This window comes from Rhamphochromis sp. 'chilingali', assembly GCF_963969265.1.
Source record: "Rhamphochromis sp. 'chilingali' genome assembly, chromosome: 13".
In the NCBI taxonomy this organism is placed as follows: Eukaryota; Metazoa; Chordata; class Actinopteri; order Cichliformes; family Cichlidae; genus Rhamphochromis; species Rhamphochromis sp. 'chilingali'.
The window spans coordinates 20761352-20782378 of NC_137940.1; the positions used below are offsets into that span (position 1 = coordinate 20761352).

General features: G+C 39.5%; 1 protein-coding gene across 1 annotated transcript in view; it reads left to right on the forward strand.

Annotated features, from left to right (window-relative positions):
* The window catches only part of il1rapl2 (interleukin 1 receptor accessory protein-like 2), a 520306-nt gene that overhangs the window by 309939 nt on the left and 189340 nt on the right, over positions 1–21027 (forward strand). The window contains exons 3-4 of the mRNA XM_080901026.1: positions 202–371; positions 1560–1663. Of these exons, the coding sequence (XP_080757152.1) occupies positions 202–371; positions 1560–1663 (274 nt within the window). The remainder of the gene's footprint in view (positions 1–201; positions 372–1559; positions 1664–21027) is intronic.

The window sequence follows — 21027 nt, forward strand, 5'->3', positions numbered from 1 at the left end:
CAAGCATTTTTCTTTATGTTTTTACTTATACATATCTTATATAAACCCTTGGCTGAGTGAGGATTTTTGTTTTTGCTGTTTATGTTCGTGTTTCGCTTCCTGTGTTGTTTGAGTTTTAATCAGTGTTTCTCTCTCCTGCAGTATTTGGTGTATAATGGTGTATGTCCTCAATATTTCTCTTCTCTGTGTTCCCCCTCGCAGTGGATGGATGCATTGACTGGTCTGTGGATCTGAAGGAGTACCACGTATTGGCTGGTGAGCCTGTTCGAGTTAAATGTGCCTTGTTCTACAGCTACATCCGAACCAACTACACCATGGCCACAAACGCCAAGCTGCGCCTCATCTGGTACAAGAACAAAGGCGATGCAGAGGTGAGCGTCACTGGTCTGAACTACAACTGATGTGGAAGGAAAGATGAGGCAGGGAAGAAGAGTCATGAATTTCAAGGAAGACACCATGAAATGGAAATTTAAAAAGTTAATTACCAAAAAGCATTAATTTAACCTAACCATAACCTGAGCAGCCCTGAGACTGCTTAGAACACGGATGTGACCTCTGCGCCGTTGGCTTTTGGAGTCTGCAATTTTGAAGCCTCGGTATTAGCGATTTTTGGTTTTTTTAACACCACGTGCCATGGGTTATCAAATAATGCCACTCGGTTAGCGTGCTGTTGCCATAAACCTTATTGGTGCAGCTCACACAAATATCTGCTCATTAGTGCTACATACAAGAATTTTACACTTCAAACCTTCATGTTTGGTCTGTACCACGCAGCAACAGATTTTCAGTCAGCACCTGAATTTGCAAAGTTAACAAACCAAGACCATGATTTTTTTTTTTTTATTACACCAACTGGAATAAATAAAAAGATAAGTTTTCCCCCCAAAAAAAGCTGGATTAACCATCTGGTTGAGTGGAAACGCTCCACAAATTGGAGTGTAGTTTTTCATGTTTAAATTTCTTTCCAAAAAGGTAACAGAGGTCCTTCAAGCTGTAAAAAACTCAAAAACATTCAAGCATTATTTTTAAAGAATAATTTGCTTTCTCTAATTATTATAATAACTGTAATTATTATATAAGTATAGGTATATGTAAGCATAAATTTGAAAGTACAAACCTCCTGGAGAAACAGGTTCAGGGAGGGGCGGCCAATCTGCTGCGACGAGTTGGGAGTGAGGGAAGGAGACAGGACAAAGATTAATAACAACTAATGATTAAATGCAGAGTTGTGTATAAACATGTAGTGAGGGACAAATGTGAGTGAAGAAGAAATCAAAGAAGTGCACTCATTTGTGTTTATCACTAACTTCCATAAGCCTGTGTATATTAAAATGTCTCAAATTATGAACAGCATATCTGAGTAGCAAGGTAATACTTGGTATATTATTAAAATGTATAACATTTTTTCATAGCAACCACATTACCGTTGTCAATTCTTGGTCAAGAGGAAGTCGTTACAGATTATAGATACATGCTCTGTATCGTTGATTCCATTAATACATATTATAAGAGTCCTGTTATATTAGATTGGATAATCTTCTACTTATTGTATCTTTTAGGAGCCCATCATTTTCTCGGGTCACAGGCTGAGTAAAGAAGATGACTCCATCTGGTTCAGATCTGCTGAATTGGAAGACAGTGGATTCTACACATGCGTTTTAAGGTAATGTGGATGCATGTCAGTGCAAAGGCCTGTCTGACTCCATTCTGACCAGTATCCTGGCACTGTAATGCATCAACCCTGAAGTAAAATAACTACAACCTAGTTTCTCTTACAAAGTAGGATTCAGAATTATTTCTGGTTCAGATGGGTGCATTGTTTGTGAGAATCACATAAACACAGCTCTTCTCCCCAGACGGGAGCTGGGTCAACGTGAACACACTCAACAAAACACAGGCTTTATTTTGAAGTTTCACTTGCAGCCCCAGCACATTTACTTCATAAGACTAAATAAACAGAGTAAGGATTTCAGCAGCATGCAAACAAAATATCGTTGGCCCGACTCTGACCTGCAGCAGGGTTCACGAGGTTGCCGCTGCATTGTGGATTTCATGGGAACAAACTGAGAATAAATTTCTGACTGACTCTCTCTACACATGTGGTCCATTTGCATAGCGAGGGCAAGAAGCAGCACTGTTTCCTGTCTGAATGAAAAAAAATAAACACTATTTTATTTTATGATTAAAAGCCCCCTGTTCTTACTAATCAATCAATCAATATTCAAAACACAGATGACCGATGGATTACAAAACGTTTCATCATATCTTAAGCTGCTATTTTATTATTTGACAATTAGTCAATTAGTAGGAAATTAGCATTTTTTGAGGTGTGTTTGCAATATCAGAACATTGGTTTTATGCCTTGCAGGTGAGTGTGTGCGCCTGTGTGGACATTTGGTGTGAGATGGTGCACCTGTGCTTGCCAGTTGAGTGGCATGCTGCCAGTTTATTCAATTGAAAATGTACAATATGACAGTTGGCACTACATCAGAAACTGAGCCCTGTAAGGCCCTCTAGAAATATGTGTTTATGTGTAAATTTGTAATGACAGCGTAGTGTGGTGGAGCGGGAGGAAACAAACAGAAACAAATCTGCACAACTGCTTCAGTTATTGTAGTATAAATTCAAATTTTTATTTGTCACACACACACAACCATACACAGTATGACATGGGGGTGAAATGCTTGTAGCTGTGCAATGCCCAACCATTAAATGACAGTGGTTTTGCAGTATTTACAATTTACAGGTTACTACAAAAGTTTACAAATTAACTTAGAAACTTACAGTAAAAAAATGTGCAAATAGTAGAAAGAGATTATAAAGATTTTAAATTATAGGAAGTGTGCATAAAGAAAAACCAGCGTGCGTGTGGTGATGTGATGTGTGTGTGAGAGTCCAGTCTTATAGTGACGTGTATATATATAGATATATATATCTATCTATATATATATATATATATATATATATATATATATATACATTACACTTATAAGCTGTAAAATGTATTTATAAAGATGTCTTGTGGAAAAAGTTAATTATATTACACTAATATCTATTTTTCCTACAATATTTTTCCCAAGGTGGTGCAAAGATAGCTCGACACTGCAGATAACCAAAATAAACACACTTATGAACACAGAATGACACCTAAAGATTACAAAAGATTTTTCTTCCTTGATGTCATTTATTAGACCAAACTTGGAGCACGCTGGAATTCTTATGGAAGTAGCTCACAATGAGAGGAAGTGACACGCAGCATTGTTTAAGTAAAGACGGATCAACTGGAATGGCATCACAGTATTTGTTGAAATTAGTGAGGAAAAAAACAAAACAGTAAAAAGGTTAATGGGAGTCAGGCTTCCATCAGTGAACACAGAACTTCAATATCAGAATGTCATGCAGAGTTAAATGTTGGAAGTAGCCTCGGAAGAAGGTTCTTCAGCGAGAATGTCCTGGAGGCCTTAAAGTGGCACAATCACAGGGTAGCTCTTAAAGCTTTTGTAGAGAACCAACAAGATGGTCTGACGTCAGAGCTGCAGATATAGGGACTTTGACAGCGTGGAAAAGTGGAAGCGACAGAGAAAAACAGAAGTGGAAGAAAATCATGACTTCAACCATATCTGGCAGAAGATGAGAGCAACCACAGATTCTAAAGCTTTGAAACACATACCGTATATAATGACAGCTGAACTTAATCTGCCGATGTGGACCATGAGATGTAGTCGTATTTATTTTTTTATCTTTTCCCACAAAGAAGAATTAACTGGATTGATTACATAAACATGCATTCAGATGTTTGGGGTTTTCTGTAACAGCTTTTTATTACTTCCATATTTTTTAACACAACAATGTTGCAAACGAAGGGTGACAAGGTGAGAAAGTGAAGCAGGCAGACAACATGAAAGAAACTCTACATTTCTAAGTGGAAATTGAGGTAAACAGTAACATATTGACCAACTGTCATTGCCATTTCAGATTTAACGTTACCATACGGTGGTTAGTTAAATGCTGTCACGTTTGGTTTAACCTCCAAAAGCTACACTGTGATGGATTTTTTTTTACCACCCTTTGAAAAATCTGACTTGCCACGTGCTTGTATCCCAGTTAGCCACAATTAGCCAGTGTTTCATTTGGAAAAAAGGAAGCTTTGGTTGCACCAGCAGCACTGCTCTCCTCTTGTTTTATTCCATAAATCACTCGACCTGCTTTGTGCTTGATCCTGTTTGTCTTCCTTCTCTGCATCTGATACCTTCTCTACCTCAGCTTTCTCCTTTCTGTTTCCATCTTTTCCCCTTCCTCTTCCTAGCTGTTTTTATTCCCTCCTACACCTCCTCTTCCCTTCATCCTGCCAGCAGCTTCTGTCCTCTACACCTGAACCACCTGTTTCTCTTTCCTCACTCCTACATACCATGTTCCATTGTTTCCCATTCCCACTCCTTTTCTTTCCCCACATCAGCGTCCGATTCCTTCTACCCCTTCATTGCCCTCATCCTCCCCCTTATTTGCTCTCCTCCCACCTCTTTTTTCTGCCAGAACTTGACACCTATCCTCCTTAATAAGCTCTCTCTCCCCCCCTCTCTCTCTCTCTCTCTTCCTGTCTTTCCCTTGCTCTCTCAGCATGACAACCTAATTAGGGCTTGGTGTCTGTCATTGTCTCAGGGTTTCTTATTAGCAAGCACACATATACACGCACACATTCACACACATAGACACATACACACAAAGAGGCACAGTCCCCCCTATCCTAATGGTGAGCCACCAACTGGATCCTATTATACTGCTGAAGGTTGTATCTAGAATTTGTAACCATGTACAGAAACTGCAACACAGGAGCAAGACAAACTCTACTTTCAAATGTGCTTATTGCCCTCGTACACATGTTTTTGTTGCTATAATAAAGAACAGGCGACATGTGGCCTGTTGCATACAGTCAAAAAAACCATTTTCATGATTAATTTAAATTTTACTCTTGGAATTCAATCCTGGCATTAAGTGCAGTTCAGTTTACAAAAGTGAAATTAAATTTGATTTGACATTTGATTATTTTCAGCTGGATTGACATAAAAAACCAATAAAACTGTGTAATAGCTGATCTATCTTCGTACGATAACATGAATCCTCTTTGCAGTATATCAGCATTTCAGGATACTGGAATATCTTTTGCAGATGGTTGCACATTGTTTGCCATGGTAACATGAATGTATTTATTTATTTTGAACAAATATGGATAAGTATATGAACATATAACAGTTTTCAGTGTAGTTTTCATGTAGTGTGTTCCTGTAATGTGTGCCCATTTAAAATAATCTTTGCAGAATATTTAATGTGTTAAAGAAATCTTAGTGTTAGCACAAAATACTGTTAGCTGTTAACTAATGCTAAGAGCTAAAGGTTAAGCTGTTAATTATCCAGTAAGAGCATGAACTGTTTGTAAAAAGAGTATATTCAGCGGTGCCTCATTTATCGCGGGAGTTATGTTCTAAAAATAATCCGTGATAGGTTTATTTTTTACAATTTTCATAGATGTTTTAAGGCTGTAACACCCCTCACTACACGCTTTGAACACTTCTCAGACAGGCATGAACATTTTCACACTTCTCTCATTTAAACACTCTCAAACCTTCATAGAAAAATAAGTCCATATAGAATGAAACCAAAGATCAAATCCTGTTTTCAGGTCCACAACATGGGAATAGAGCAACTGCCAGAGAATTCAACATTAGTGAATCAATGGTACGGAAGTAGAGGAAGCAAGAAGAATGAGCTGAGGAATGTTTGACTTATCTGAATGTTTTGTTTCACTTAATGCGCCTTTTAATCCGAAAAATACAGTCACTTCTATGTTCCTTTAGCATGTCCATTTTGTGCGATGGTTAGCATCTTCCTCTGCCTTCTGGGAGCTACCACAGGTGTCTTTGATGGTGCAAAACGTTTCGTCGACATTGTTGTGTTTGTTGCAGTGGCGTGTCTAGAAAATTTTTGTTGGGGGGGCCAGGTAGGGGCACAGATTTGGAGAAGGGTGGCAGATTTAATTGGCAGATAATGTTTAAAAAAAAAATTCTACCAACCCTTAACCATAATTCAATAATCCTATAAACCTAATAACCAAATGCACTTTTAACTCTTATTAGAATGAGATTTTAACCACTACGGTGCAAAGTTTTTAGATACTGCGTTGATAAAGTACAAGAGATACAATCAGTGCTTTGTCAGTGTTTACTCAGCATTCAAGGACATCAATATTTGCATAGTATTTTTACTGACATATAGTGCACATATGTTTTGGGCAAAAACATTTTTGAAAATTAAAATACGAACATTTGTAACAAACAATTGACAAATTAGCCAATGCCAATGCAAAACTTTATCTGCCTGTTAAAAAAAGAAGATAATCTTCTCACAAACTGGTGTTTGATTTTGAAACAGGAAAAAAGTGGGGAAACAAATGAAAAGACTAACATTTGAATAAAACCTGAAAGCAAGTAAATACTTTCTATGCTGCCTTATGGTAAACTTTGGTAATATTGATAAAGAACAACACTGGCTGATGATAAAATACAGTCAGCTGGCATGGTGACACTGCCAGTATTAACCTGCAGGACTGGACTGGGACAAAAAAAATTGGGCATTTTTACTACAGACCGACCCACCAGGTAGTAAAGCCATAAAGACTTTGAATGAAAACAAATGCTGTTGTGACAGTGATGTACAGTCTTGTTGGTATATGTATGATTTCTATACATTTTACGTCAGATAAAAACTTTGGTTGTAAGATTTAGATAATTATTTAATAAAAACTAGGTATTTTAAATGAGAATAAGAAAGAAAAGTATTTCTTTATGCCCCCCTTTCCCTGTTAATGCCCTACCTGGCCCCCTGGCAAAACTTTGCTAGACCCGCCCCTGCACAGTTACCAGCTGTCAGCTACATAAAAAAGGATCCTGGTGTTATTTATCTCTCAGAAACAGTTGATAACTTCAACTCATTCATGTCACCTAAAAGGTAAACCTGTTTCTCCATCACCTGTTCAGCTCTGGTGATTCAGTAAGGACATCTCCTGGTTTCATCTTCATGTTTCCCTCTCACCACATATCTAAACAGACATCATGACCAGCAGCTTTACAGCTGTGGCACCAGCAAACATCAGCTGATACTAGAAATTAATATTAAATACATTCTAACAACAGCTGGTCAAGCTTAAACGTGCTGCTGTTGTTTAGCGCAATATCTGCTGGTTTCCTCTTTCTGGCGCAAAGTGGGCGATAAACAAACAAGAGAGAAAAGCCGATCAGCTGATCATTGATCAGTTTCATGATTGAAGTAGCAACAGGAGAGGGAGGGGGAGAGAATGAGAGAAGAGGCAGCTGTGCAGCATAAAGACAGAATAAATCCAGCTTTGTGTCTTTTTTCCATTCTAGCTAAAGTCCGGGACAAACTGCGTCTCTTCTCAGCTCAATACGAAACGCGTAATATTTTCTCTGAATGAGGGACCATTCCATTTTTTTAAGGAGCCGTTGGCAACTCTACTAACTAACCTTATGAATAAAATAAAGTTCACTATCAGTAACATCATAGCACCCACCCAGCTGTATAAAAACTCCGTCAAGCTGGCTAGAACGCAGTATGAGTTATTGCAACTGACAGTAAAAAGTCAGCAACATGAAAATAAACTCCACCTAAACTTGGTTTATATCTGACCCAGATAGACCGCAGGTCATAACTTCTTAGCTGAAGTTCAGTTCACCTGATACTCGGACTGGCGGCTGCTTCGGGTCTCTCCTTCTGCCTCCCCTTCCCTCATCCACCTGTTGCCTCTGTGGAAGCCCCGTCATAGCCACCACCAAACAACGGAGTTATTTCTACACATCGACCTGCATCTGGCCAATCCACCACCTCTCATTGTTCATGCCATTACAAAAAAAATAAAAAATAAGTCACTGGGGATATGCCCGATGGCCAGTCCAGCTATGTTAACCTGCAACCAAATTTGCAGCTCCATACAGCAATGTTACGACTTAGATTATATCTTATAACTCATAACTCTTATGTTAGCTGCCCTCAGTAGCATACTGTCTGAAATATTCGACGGCTGCAATAATTCTTTCTCAGCTCTCAGCGAAGGCGGTCGCACTTTCTCCTCTCCTCCTCACCCTTATCTTCCCTGCTTAGCCTCTATGTCCTTGTCCTGTCTTGCGTGCATTACTTTCCCTGGAACAGCCTCTCACTGTCGTTCTCTAAACCTAAAAGAGAATTATGGATTTGATCAACTGGTCCCTGAGTGCTATTGACACCCTTTTCTCAACGAGAAGTCGGGGCTCGGGAGAGCCTGAGTGCCCTGGAGGGACTTTCCCTGCCGGTTACACGATGGACGGGTGGCAGAACTGGAGGACCGTGTGCCTGGCGGGACTGTCGATCGAGGACGCTGAAGATATCTACCTATTCGGAACCATGATAACAGGGTTCATGCTGATCGGCGTTGGCCTAGCCCTGCTTTATCGGAGAAATAAGAGAGCGGAACCTGCCCGCTGGATTCGAAGCGCGGGGACGAGGTGCGACCTCTCACAACGAACGTAATATGGTCAACACCTTGGAGACGCTTACTGCTGCTGTGAAGGCTCAAAACAACACCATTGAGCGTATGAGGGGAAACATCAGAGAAAGGCCTGCTCAAAATGACACCCTTGAGCGACAGTTGGAAAACATCGCGGAACGGATCACTGCAGTTGTGAAGTCTCAGAATCAAAAGACTGACAACACCTTGGAACTGAAGTTTGATACCATCATGGGGAGGCTCGCAGCTCTTCAACGCGAAGTTGAGGGACCTGTCTCAGAGTGCTAAAATTCGAGCTGCTCACAAAACAGAAATTAACAATATTCAACATTCGGACACCACGGCGCCAGCTGCAGGCCCAAGGCTGGAGCCCACCAAAACAACTCCCTGATAACGACTGTGTGATGACTATTCTTCCCGTCCCATGAAGGCCACCTGGGTTGGCTGGCAGACTGTTTACTTAGCCTGATAGAGCGAAGGACACTGTCTCCGCTGAACTCTGGACACGCACACACATACACTTACACTGATAAGCACACACTCATCCCCCCTCCCTTCCAAACGCCTTCGATGCTTGTTTCCTGAAGGGGCAGCACGGCGGGTCTGTGTGCCGCGCTGGAATGGTAGCGCTGTGCAGGGTGGCTGCTGTGTTCGCTTCGGATTACTCCTCAACCCCCACCCACCCCTGTGGCTTGTCATGTCTTCACAATGTTGTGCTGTGGACATTTATGTGCTTCTTGTGCAGAGGAGTTTTTTTGTTTCCTGTTCTCATGCTGTCCTACCATGGAAGCACAGCATGAGTAGGGGTCTCTTTTTTTCCTCTTGTACTTTCCCCAGTGTAGTGTACATTTCAATGTTTTTTTCTGATTCTACCAATCTCTGACCTGTATCCCCATGTAATGTTTGTGCTATATGTGTAAGGTCGGGGGGGGTCCTATTTCACTGCAGGGCAACCTGCATGTGACGAATAAAGCTTTGATTGATTGATTGATTGATTGATTGATTGATTGATTGATTGATTGATTGATTAAGTGTTATTTTTTTCCTTGGTATTCTAATTTCACCGAAGTTTACTAAACTCAACAAACTTGATATTACTTACCGGGACATTTATTCTGTCCTCATTTTCTTTCACCGAAAAATTGTTTCCTGCAGTGACGTCTTTCGCGCTTGGCTCTCCTACCTTTGCTAACGTGATGCGCATAGCGCAGAAGCGATGCTGCATTCACTTACACTTGGATATCTGAGCGTCACCGTGAAAACATAATCGGACATTTGATATTTGATTGAATTTTATTGTTTTGCCTTTGGGGTGGCACCTGGGGTGGCCAGTCTGGTTTGGGGGGTGGCCTGTGCCCCCCCAGGCCACCCCGCTGGACACGCCATTGGTTTGTTGGGGAGAAAACTTACAAACAAACAGTACAGCACTTCAGAGTCACTCTGCTAGCGATCAAAGATTTATGTAAATTTGAAAAGCTGGACGCTTTCTGTACTGTACAGGAGACACGGAGGAGATTAATTGACAATGGTCTACAGCCAAACAGGACGCAGAAGATAATGCGCTGTTAAAAAAAAAGCGAAAGGTGAACTGCGTTATAGCGAGGGATCACTGTATAGGTTTTGTGCTCTGCATTTTAACATCTTGGTGTTAGTATTTTGGCCACCCACCACATTTGGACATGCTGACAAATCGCCTAACCCTAACCTGTATACACACGACTTTTCACCTACCTTAATTTTTTAACCTACCTTAATGTCGTTTTGTAGGGGAAACCAACTGACGTAGGCCAAAGCCTTTCTTGACTCGAAGTTAAACATTTAAACATGTGAGTCTGCAGAAACTTTGAACATTTGAATTCAGTCTTCTGGGTAGTCTCATAAATGTTTTGTGATAATGTACAGATGATAAATAATAATTACACAATTAACAGCTATTTAATCAGTATTTAGTGTGAACACTAACCGAAAATGTGGCAGATATTCTATGTTTTAAAAATGTTATAGAAAATTAAACATGCATATTCTGCTTTGCACGTCTGTGTGGGCTTTATTAGTTTCTAATTGCTGCTTCGTATTCGTCTTGTTCGTCAGAGCTGACAAATGTATCGAGTGGATTATATAAGGTTTAGAAATGCAAAGGTAAACCATTAATCATCTTAATATTAAAATCTCGTATCACTAGCTTCAAGCAGTTTAAAAAAATCTTTGAAAACAGAACATATTTAAGCTGAGACCATGGCATTACAACATCTATGTTTTAGAAATGTATCGTATATAAATAAGAAACCTGTTTAGTCTCTGTCTCCTGCATATTTGACCATTCATCTGTACCCCTCCCTTCTCTCAACAGTCCACCCCTCCATTAATCTTTCTAAACCCTGTGCTTGTCAGCAGTGATAGATGTGTGTGATAAGATATCTATATCATCTTTAGTGAATTAACAAGCCGTGACAGAGAGGGTCAAGGGGAAAATGGGGAGCTTTTCTAGGAAACTTTTTTGTTTTCCTTTTGGGTTTCTCTATTCTAACCCTGCTGCTGCGGTGCGGCACAGTGCACCGTATATGCAGACTGGTAACAAATTAAAGAAATAGAAAATCTGAACTCTTAATCTCTACAGTGAGGGGGATCCTGTGGGCTGTGAAAATATGTTTTCGAATAGCAGACCTAATGGCGTTGTGCTTGTTCGTAGCAAAAGGGTGTCTCTTCTTTCCCAGTCAATTCTCACTGGTGTAATGTGATCTTCTCATGAGTTCACACGGGAGCTGGTCCAAATACAAGCTACAAGAAAAGAAAAAAATCAAACTACTTGTCCTGTCTTGTTTTAAAAAGTGAAAACTAAGTTGAATTCTCAAATACAAGATAACACTCTGTTGGCCTAAGGCAAAATAATTGGGATTCAAAGTCCACAGTGATCCTTTTGATAACCTTTTCAAAGAGGCTGGCCTTCTTTAATTCATGGACTACGTCCTGAGCCTGCGCTGCGCTTTACAGCCGGCTGCATTATGTGTTCATACTTGTTGTTGAAAGACCTCAAATTATTTTAGCAATTTATTAAATGAATGCGAGGAAACAATGTGACAGTGTGAATGATTCATCTGTTGTGAACTGTCACCAAAGTGTGCTGCTTCTGTAGCTTCACTTTCAATACAGTCAGACTCTCAGCTTCAGCTTTAATGCTTTGGTTCATTCTCACAGCTGCTGCAGAGAGAAAAAAACAAAACACAAAAAGAGGAAAATCCACTGTTTAGTACCTCGTCATCAAGGTACAAGTCAGTGACATTGAATGGGGAGGAGGATTTATCTGCTGTAAGTATTTTCCTGATACTGAAATATTGGGAAAAACTACACTGAAGTGCTGCTGTATTCTCCCTCCAAAGGGAGGAAGTATGTCATTGGCTCTGTTTGGTTATTTGCGATCTAGTATCCACAGATATCATTTTCAAATGTTGTGTGATGGTAGACAGAAATAAAAGATCAAGTTAATTTGATTATTACTTAAGTTTGGTAAAAATTCGAATCAAGGTCACACCAAATGAAAAAATTTGCAAAACACTATATGTTAGCCGTATTCTATGGATCATCAAACTTCACAATAATATACAGTATACTAGTTTTTATTGACAGTTTAATTCTTTTTTGTAAAATTCATTTTAAATTTGAAGTATTTATTAAAGGATTAATAATTCATTTTGAAATATTGATTTATAAATAGTGTTTTTGTCTTAAATTAAATAAATAACAAATTACTTTAGTAATTAAAAAAATAAGCGAATAATTATAAGAGAATTCATAAATGAATTTACAAATGCATATTTTATTGCACAATTCATTATTTAAGTGCAGAATCCTTTATTTCGATGCGTGTGACTCTTAGGACATGAGTACGTTGGTCGGCAAAGCATTTGACCTTGACATTCACTGCTGGTGCCCAAGGTCAAATCGGACCTTGAAAAATAATCTTCAAGAAACCGTATGTAGTGATATATCATTTGAAAGGGCATAGAGAGAGCTCTACAATACGTTTTTATTTTTCCAATACAATGCCCTGCAGCAACACAACACACTGACGTCATCATTTTGTAATAAAAACATCATAAAGCATCCAAGTTTTAGTACAGCCTCTGCCCTTTGGGGAAAGCTGTGCTCTGTGAGCACTGTTGTTCGATGTCTGCGTTAATAAGCTTGCCATATGAATGTAAAAGGCTATATGTCAGTATAAAAAGGATTTGATATATTATTTTGCAACTTTTTTTTCACTTTGCTTACAATAAATGAAACAAAGTACATGAGTAATTACACCAGTTTCACTCAGGTCTCCCTGAATTTGTGTTGCTCTCTGCTGCAAGTGACAAGCCAAACAAATCCAATTACAAATGAAATTAGTTTCTTTTGATGTGATGACTGGTTATCGTGGTTATACCTTACAGAAAAATATTTCTGCATTTATACATAAATATGGCCTAAACACCACTGAGTTTTGTGAAATCCAGTTAAACAAGTTCAGTTAAACTAAACTGTGCTGAACATCCTCTGAAGGCTCTCCTTCAGAGATGGTGGTTAACTGGGACGCCTCCTGGATGCCTGCTACGTGAGTCATTTAAGCATGTCAAAGGTCAAATGTGTAAAGATTTAAAATGTTCCAGTGTTTGTGCAGGTCTAATATTTAGAGGCAGACTAATCCAGAGTCTGGAACCTGCAACAGACAAGGCCACCGTGAGATTTAAGCTTAGACCTTGGAACGCATATGAATCATTTTGAACCAGACTTCATGTTTTTTTTCTGGAGAATGAAGAGATAAGAGCTCAGATGGGTAGGAAGGGGCTCCACCGTTTAATGATTTAAAATCAAAAAGTAACATTTTAAATTGGATCCTGTAAGTAACATGAAGTCGGTGTGAAGGATTTCCATGTGATTAAATTGTTTTACTTTAGCATTATGCAAGTTTTTTATTCCAACTTAATTTAATTGAGTTGATCTATGATTACATAGTCCAGCTACTTAATGCTAACAGAAAGTAATTTGTTAATATGGAAATCTGTTCCATGATTATTTTAACTTCATTTAAAGAGTTGTTGGAGTGTTCAACAACGTCTAGAGTCGGGTTAACATAAAACTTGAATGGATATTTAACAACTTTCACACAGCTGTCACTCCATCCATCCTCTTTCGCTTATACTCATTAGGGTTGTGGGGGGACTGGAGCCTGTCCCAATTATTATCATTGTTTCAAGTACATCCATGATATTTCTTAAAACAGGCCCATATTTCACAGATCGGATGAGCTGCTAATGCTGGATTGTAGTGGTGTTCCTTCAGGAGAGCAATGGTTGTTGGTCAGCATCCTCTTGGCAAATTTCTGAACACAAACATCGGCAGATGTATGTGGCCTCTCACAATATTACATGCTTTACTCTTGGAGTGATCTTTGTTGGTCGACCTCCTCTGTGAAGGGTGATGAATTTCTTTCACGATATGTCTGACTGACTGATGAAGTCAACACTCTTTAGAAATGGTTCTCTAACCTTTGCCAGCCTGGACAAGTCTTTTTTGTGAAGCTCTCAGAAATGTTGTCATCACATACGTCCAGCTGTTCTATCATTCGATTATCCAATTCTAGGTTGTGGGAAGCTGGAGCCCCAGTTGTCATATATAGGGCAAGAAGTGGCATCTGGTCAGAATGCCCAAGTAACACACACAGGCATGCAATCATCCACGCTCACATTTACAACTACACGTTCCGTCCCACTGATAGAAATTCTGAGTAATTTCACCCCTGAATTAACTGCTATTATTGGTCACATTTATACAGAAATTTAGAAAACCTCAAAGGGTTTACACACTTTTAAAGGTTTAGTAAAGTCCCTTGTGTATGTTGTAGTGGGTGGGTTTGCGAGAGGGGTGCAGCCTAAAGACACTGTTAAAAAAAGTCTAGGTGAACAAAAGTAGAGTGACATTCCTTCTCAGGAGACCGTAACTGGAAAATAACATTGTCCAAGTGAAGCAGAGAAACAGAGATGTGCACAGGGAGGGAGCAGAAGAAATGGAGGCAGGTGGGCGGGAAGGAGAGGGAGAGAGAGAGAGAGAAAAGAAGGTAAAAAAAAAAGAGTCAAGGAGAAAGTAGTTAAATTGGAGGGGTGGGGAGAGAAGGCAAATACACGGAGAGAAAAACACAGGACAGTTGATAGAGAGAAGATGGAATTATACAGAGAGATGAAGGAGAGAGTTGGAAGAGATGGAGAAATGAGTAGAGGAGAAAAGAAAAGCAAAAATCCATTTTCTCTGCAGGTATAAGGACCTCAGTAGGGAGAGAGAGCATGCGGCGACTGCCCAAGACCCTCCATACGCACACTATGATTAGGACTATGGCACACACACACACATATACACACAGACATCATGTAGAAAGAAATTGATACACCCAGCAAGAGGTCTCACTTTACTTTTGAGGCTGTAGCGCTGCAGGAAAGACATTGCACCAAACCTCTATCCTGCAACACTCGGTTTTCTCTCAGACTGAAGCAGAAAAGGAATCAAAAAGTAGATGGAGACACACACACTCACACACGCAGATGAAGGTGAAGAATGAGAATGGCGGAGGACAAAATGATGGAGAGGACGACTCCAAATGAACAAAATAAGTGTTAGATAGTGAACGAGGTAGCATGAGATGAAAGATTTCATGCCTCTGGCTTTTCCCATTCTTCACTTCAACACGGCACATTAGATGGAAATGCAACGTGTTCTCTGGGAAAATGAGTAACTAGACTGGTTGAAATGCTGGCTGGCTGCTCTCTAAGGTTAAAAAAGAGAATTTTGGTTGGCTAGCTGAGCAGTTAGGCGGATGAAAGGTTGTTTCAATTGGTGACATCTTGGCAGGACAGGCCATTTAGCTAGGTAGGGTCATTGGTGGGTCAGTCGGGTGGCACAGTGACAGGCTGATCAGCTAGCTGGTGTTTTAGCCGACTGACTGAGAACTCTGTCCGGTGCTCTGAGTTTCTGATTGCGTGGTTGAATGCTGGATTGGCTGTAGGGACACTTGATTTGATGGCCAACATGCTGGCTGTCTTTGGCTGTTAACTGTCTGTCTGTCTGCTGATCAGGCATTGTTCTTGGTGTCCAGAAGTCCATTCTGTAGAACTTCCTGATGACTCAAAAACTAGCACGATTGCAATGTTGTAGATCGATAATTGATCAAACACAGAACTCGAGGTTACTGGAGCCCACGTACCACCACACAAAAAGCCAACAGTGGTTCCCCTTTAGAGTGAAGAGTGGGTATTTTTTGCTAAGACTGACTACAGATAGTGAAATCGCTGTGTGGATAGAAATTTATATTCAAATCAGTTCAGTTTTATTTATACTGTATAGTGCCAAATCACAACAGTTGCCTCAAGGTGCTTTATATTGTAAGGTCCTAGAATAATACAGAGTAACCTCTCTGGTAGGACCAGACTCAGGGAGGTGCAGCCACAAGAGGGGGAACAGACACAGGTTACATGCAAATGTATGTGCAAGTTGCCAGGACCATAGTTTCTGGGTTAGTTTTTACCAATACTGCCATCCATCAAATCAAGAGTTGCAGTGTGGCTGACATCTATCACAGCTGCCATCGGAATGATTGCACCAAATAATGCTGTTAATGAAATCCCACTTTCATTGCCACGGGTGATTAGATATACATCGCAACAGTGAATATTTTTGGACAGCAGTTGAAATGTGAAACATAACACTGACATTTCAAGTTGTCAGTGAATATTTTGCTCAAATCATATGAGCATAATCTGAAGAAGGCAGGGTTGAACTATCGAGACAAAAAGGGCCCACGTTGACATTTCTCCTGACAGACGACTTTTTGTGGTCTGCAAAACAAAAAACAAAAAAAACAACAACCCAACAACCCCAAAACCCTTAGAGAGGAGTTCAGGGTGAGTAACTGGGCATGCAATCTGTTTGATTTTAACAATGCAGCCCTCAGCCTGAAACCCCTCTGTGACCAAACGAATGTGTACGTTTTTCTTAACCATGGCAACTTTCTTTAACTCTTTAACAAACTTTAATACAGGTGGCAGATCAATAAACACTTAGGCTTGTAATTTTGGAAGGCAGTAAGTAATTCTGTGTATCTTTTTTTACATATTTTTTCTGATGCCATAGTTAATGGCTGCACAAAATAAATTGCTGTTTTTCTGCTGAAATTTCACCGCCATTACCCTACCTCACATCCCATCAAGCGCTTTCACCTATCTGCGGTTGCTGGTGAAGTCAAATAAAAGACCAGATTCTCATTTGCAATTTCATTTTTAAATTTCTGTCTTTATTCGCACCTCTCCCTGCCACACTTTCTCTCTCAGCTATTCCCCTGTGGTAAGGCACACACACAAGAAATACACACAACATTGTCACAAGGGTGTTTTCTAATGCCAGCCAAACGTTTAACCTTTCTCTTCATCAGATTACCAGACTCCAAGCAGGAGATAAAGACAGTGAGTGGAAGAGGAAGAAACAAAGAGATGGAGAGAGACAGAGAGGGAGGTAAAACAACGATGGCAGTAACAAAGTAAAACAGAGAGGAGTGGGGAGTGAAATAGGTGCAGAGAAGGAGAGAACAGTCATTTGAAGTTTCTTTGGCAGTCCTCAGTGACTTGGCAGCCACTGAGTCGGCACCAGTCATTTGCCAATATGGGCTAACGTGTGCCAGTGCATGCCACGTTGAGCCAATGCCTGCTGCCCTGGCCAGTTTTTTGGGAAAAAAAAGAAGAAAAAAACGAAGTAAAGCCTTGGTTTTGACACTTTGATGTTCAAGGGGTTTTAAGGATGCTCTGAAATATGATGTGACTCAGTAGATTTAGAGAGGAAGGGGCTAAAGCAGGGTGAAAGGAAGGGCAGAGGAGAAATTGTGAAAACCAAGCCACCGCTCCAATGTTAGCAACACAACTCTGTAAAGTCTGATCCTCACAGCTTCTACAACTCTTGCTTGAGTGTCCTTCAAGTACACTTAGACTGTGATCTGCAAAGTCACTCGTTTAAGCCTTATTGAAATGATTTCAGGTCGTGGAAGTGGAAGTTTTCCTAAGATGGTACATCTGAATTATCCATTGTGCTGTGTGAGTTTAAATTTAACATGCAAAGTAAAAAGGAAGCACAATCAGGACCTCGCCTTATACATGTGATCACACAGAACTACCTCGCACAAACTGCACATGAAGTGCACGTGTGTAAACTACCCTTTTATTCCATCTATTATGTATTTTTATGTTCCTATTTAGTTATATAATAATAATAATAATAATAATAATAATAATGAATTGCATTTATATAGCGCTTTTCAAGGCCCTCAAAGCACTTTACAATACCACTATTCATTCACTCTCACATTCACACACTGGTGGAGCCAGCTACAGTTGTAGCCACAGCTGCCCTGGGGCAGACTGACAGAAGCGAGGCTGCCATATCGCACCATCGGCCTCTCTGGCCATCACCAGTAGGCGGTAGGTGAAGTGTCTTGCCCAAGGACACAACGACCGAGACTGTCCGAGCCAATTACAACAAGACGAACACCCAACTCTTGAGCCACGATCACCCATATATATATATATATATATATATATATATATATATATATATATACATACATATGATTTACCTCCAGACCTCTGGAGCTCAGCCCAGTTAAGGACAGTTTCATGCATAAGTCACTTCAAATCAGCACTGGACACAAATTTAATGGTACTTTAGCTAGTTTTGAGACCGTACAGAACACCAAAGTCCGTATGGTATGGAACAATTTAATTACTGTCAACATGAAGTGCACCAGTGTACAGTATTAAAAGCAAAAATTCCCTAAAATATTTGCCCAAAGCCCTGCAGTCTCTTTGATCAGCAGGTGTTTTGTACAAATGGGAACAATAAGTACTCCAAGAGTCCAAACCTCCTCCGGGTAATTAATTTGGAAGGAATCGTTTTTTATTTACATATATTCAGTTTTGTTCTTTTAAGTGTGCTTTAAGTTTGTAGTGCAGTAAAAATAAGAGAAGAGTAGTGTGAAAGACGCTTACTGTGATTATACCAACATGTAGGAGTAGGTCATGGATAACAGGCACTGATGTGTAAACAACAGACATGAATAACTTGAGCTTATTACATAATATTATACTACAGTATATTTCTAACTAACCAAGCAGCTCATTCTCTTAACAATGTAAAAGTAAAAAGTGTAAAAGTGAGGTCAGAGGTCAACTGTGACATAATATTTGGATCCAAACTATAATGTGATATTTAGAATTCCCTATATGCTTACATGTTATTACAAGCAATGGCAGTTAAATAGCTCTATATAGCATTACTCTATTGACCTTGAAGGAGAGGTCAGAGGTCAAATGTGAGGTCAGAAGTTAAATGTGACATATTTACTTTCTATATGTTCACAGACTGCACTTGTAAGTTTTAAAACTTTTAGCCCATTTTTAACCAATAAATCACTGAGTTGACCTTGAACGCCTGAGTGGATGTAAGCCAGATTTGAATGGATCATTAACATGAGGCCACTCTGCACCCCTACAAAGCTGAACGACAATTCATTTAAAACTTTTCAAGCTATCGTGTCTACAGACAGAACGTCATGCAAACGCTACCAGAAACACAACCTCCTTGACGGACCCACCTGACATTTAACTGGGTGAGAAGATGAAGAAAAAATATTTTCTTAGCTCATGGCAAAAAAAAATAGTGTGGTTGAATATTTGAGTCATTGTTTCCATTTAAATCCCACAAAAGACCAACATATGCTGCCCTGAGATGTCCAACAACCAACAGCTTGCTGATTTATTGGGAATCTAAAAAGTCTTTACCCATCATGAGCGTTAACCCGGCCTAAATTAACACTATATTTCATTGGCTGACATTGCTGCAAGTAAAGCCTCACAGTAAAGTTTGGTTCAGCAAGAGTGACTGTGTATATCATGAAGAATGCATTACTGCCACCTGTTGATCACTGAAAACAAAGTAAAAAAACGTGTTAATAACGTCTTTTTAAAGATGCATACAAACTACACGTACATAAGAATCGAGTGCAGTATTCTGTAAATGACAGGGGAAGCGTATACACATCCAGATACTGTGTATTTACATCATGTTCACATAAACATGAACATGAACCTGAATGTGACCAGGATCAGTACATCACATGAATAATTAGAACATCATGCTTGCATAACAAACTCATTTCACAAACATGCCGAGGGATAAAAGGACTTAGTTCTGCACACAAATAATGTACATAAGCACACACACACACAGAGACACACACACACACACACACTCAGTGGAGTCACCTTGCCTAGGAGACTGCAGACACTGTTCAAACACACATCGGCTCTCATGCTGGGTCTGTAACACAAGCTAATCCCCACACTACAGTAATAGTAGTTGTACTTTTTACTTCCTCACTTATTTAATAACATGAAAGAACTGCAACATTTGGAACATTCAGGGGAAAAAAGGGAGACAATTGTTTTTAGGCACACAAAATTTCCTCCCTTTCTGTTTGTAAGTGAACACGTTGCACATGTGAACCTATAATCCAACGTTGTTGTTAAAGCTTTATTGGTATTTCAGTGCACAGTGGACTTGTGTTTATGATGAATTTGGCAAAATAAATATGTAATAAAAAAAATTGCAACATTACAGAACACAAAAATCGAAAGATGTTTTTCATGGGTTAGTGCAAGTGTAAAAATCCACTGGGGAAAAAACCCAAAACAATGAAACATTACAATTATGTACCTTATTTATTATGTGTTTTTTTTTTAATCTAGATTGGAAAACAGTGCAGTGATGATTTCAATCAGTATTTTTTCCTCTCATATACATTGTGTGAACAAAGGCAAGATTGTTGCTTATCAGCAGTGACAGGTATTGATCTGTGCTTCACAAGTTGGGGTTGCTGACCTTTCATATCAAAGAATATTAGCGCTCCAGTGAAACACACAGATGCGCACATGCTAACACAAAAATGATGGAGAGCGTGAAAAAGGTGCAGCTTTACTTTACTTTACAAATCACACAGCAGCCGACACGGGTACACACAAAGCCAGCATGGAGCAAACACTGTACCTCAAACAATTTCTGTGTGTCAGCAAGCCGACAGAGGCTGCTGCGCATCTCTCTGACAGCGTGTTTGTGTCTTCTGTTTAGCAAGTGCTATCAGAGTGAAATGAGTTTTTAATGAGGTTCCAGTTTGTTTTGATGCATTGTAGATTTTTTTTAAATCATAAAATGTCCTAAAAGGTCTTAAGAACATGTAATGGTTAAAAATGACTCACATTTGCATCTATTCTTATTAATGAAAAGCTGTGGCTTAAAAAATTATAATTTTCTTACGGTGTCATTAAAAAAATCTGCGTTAAACACTTTCTACACACAGTATTTAAGACCTCATTAAAATATAGCTTGTTGTGGCGTATGGATCCATATATAAC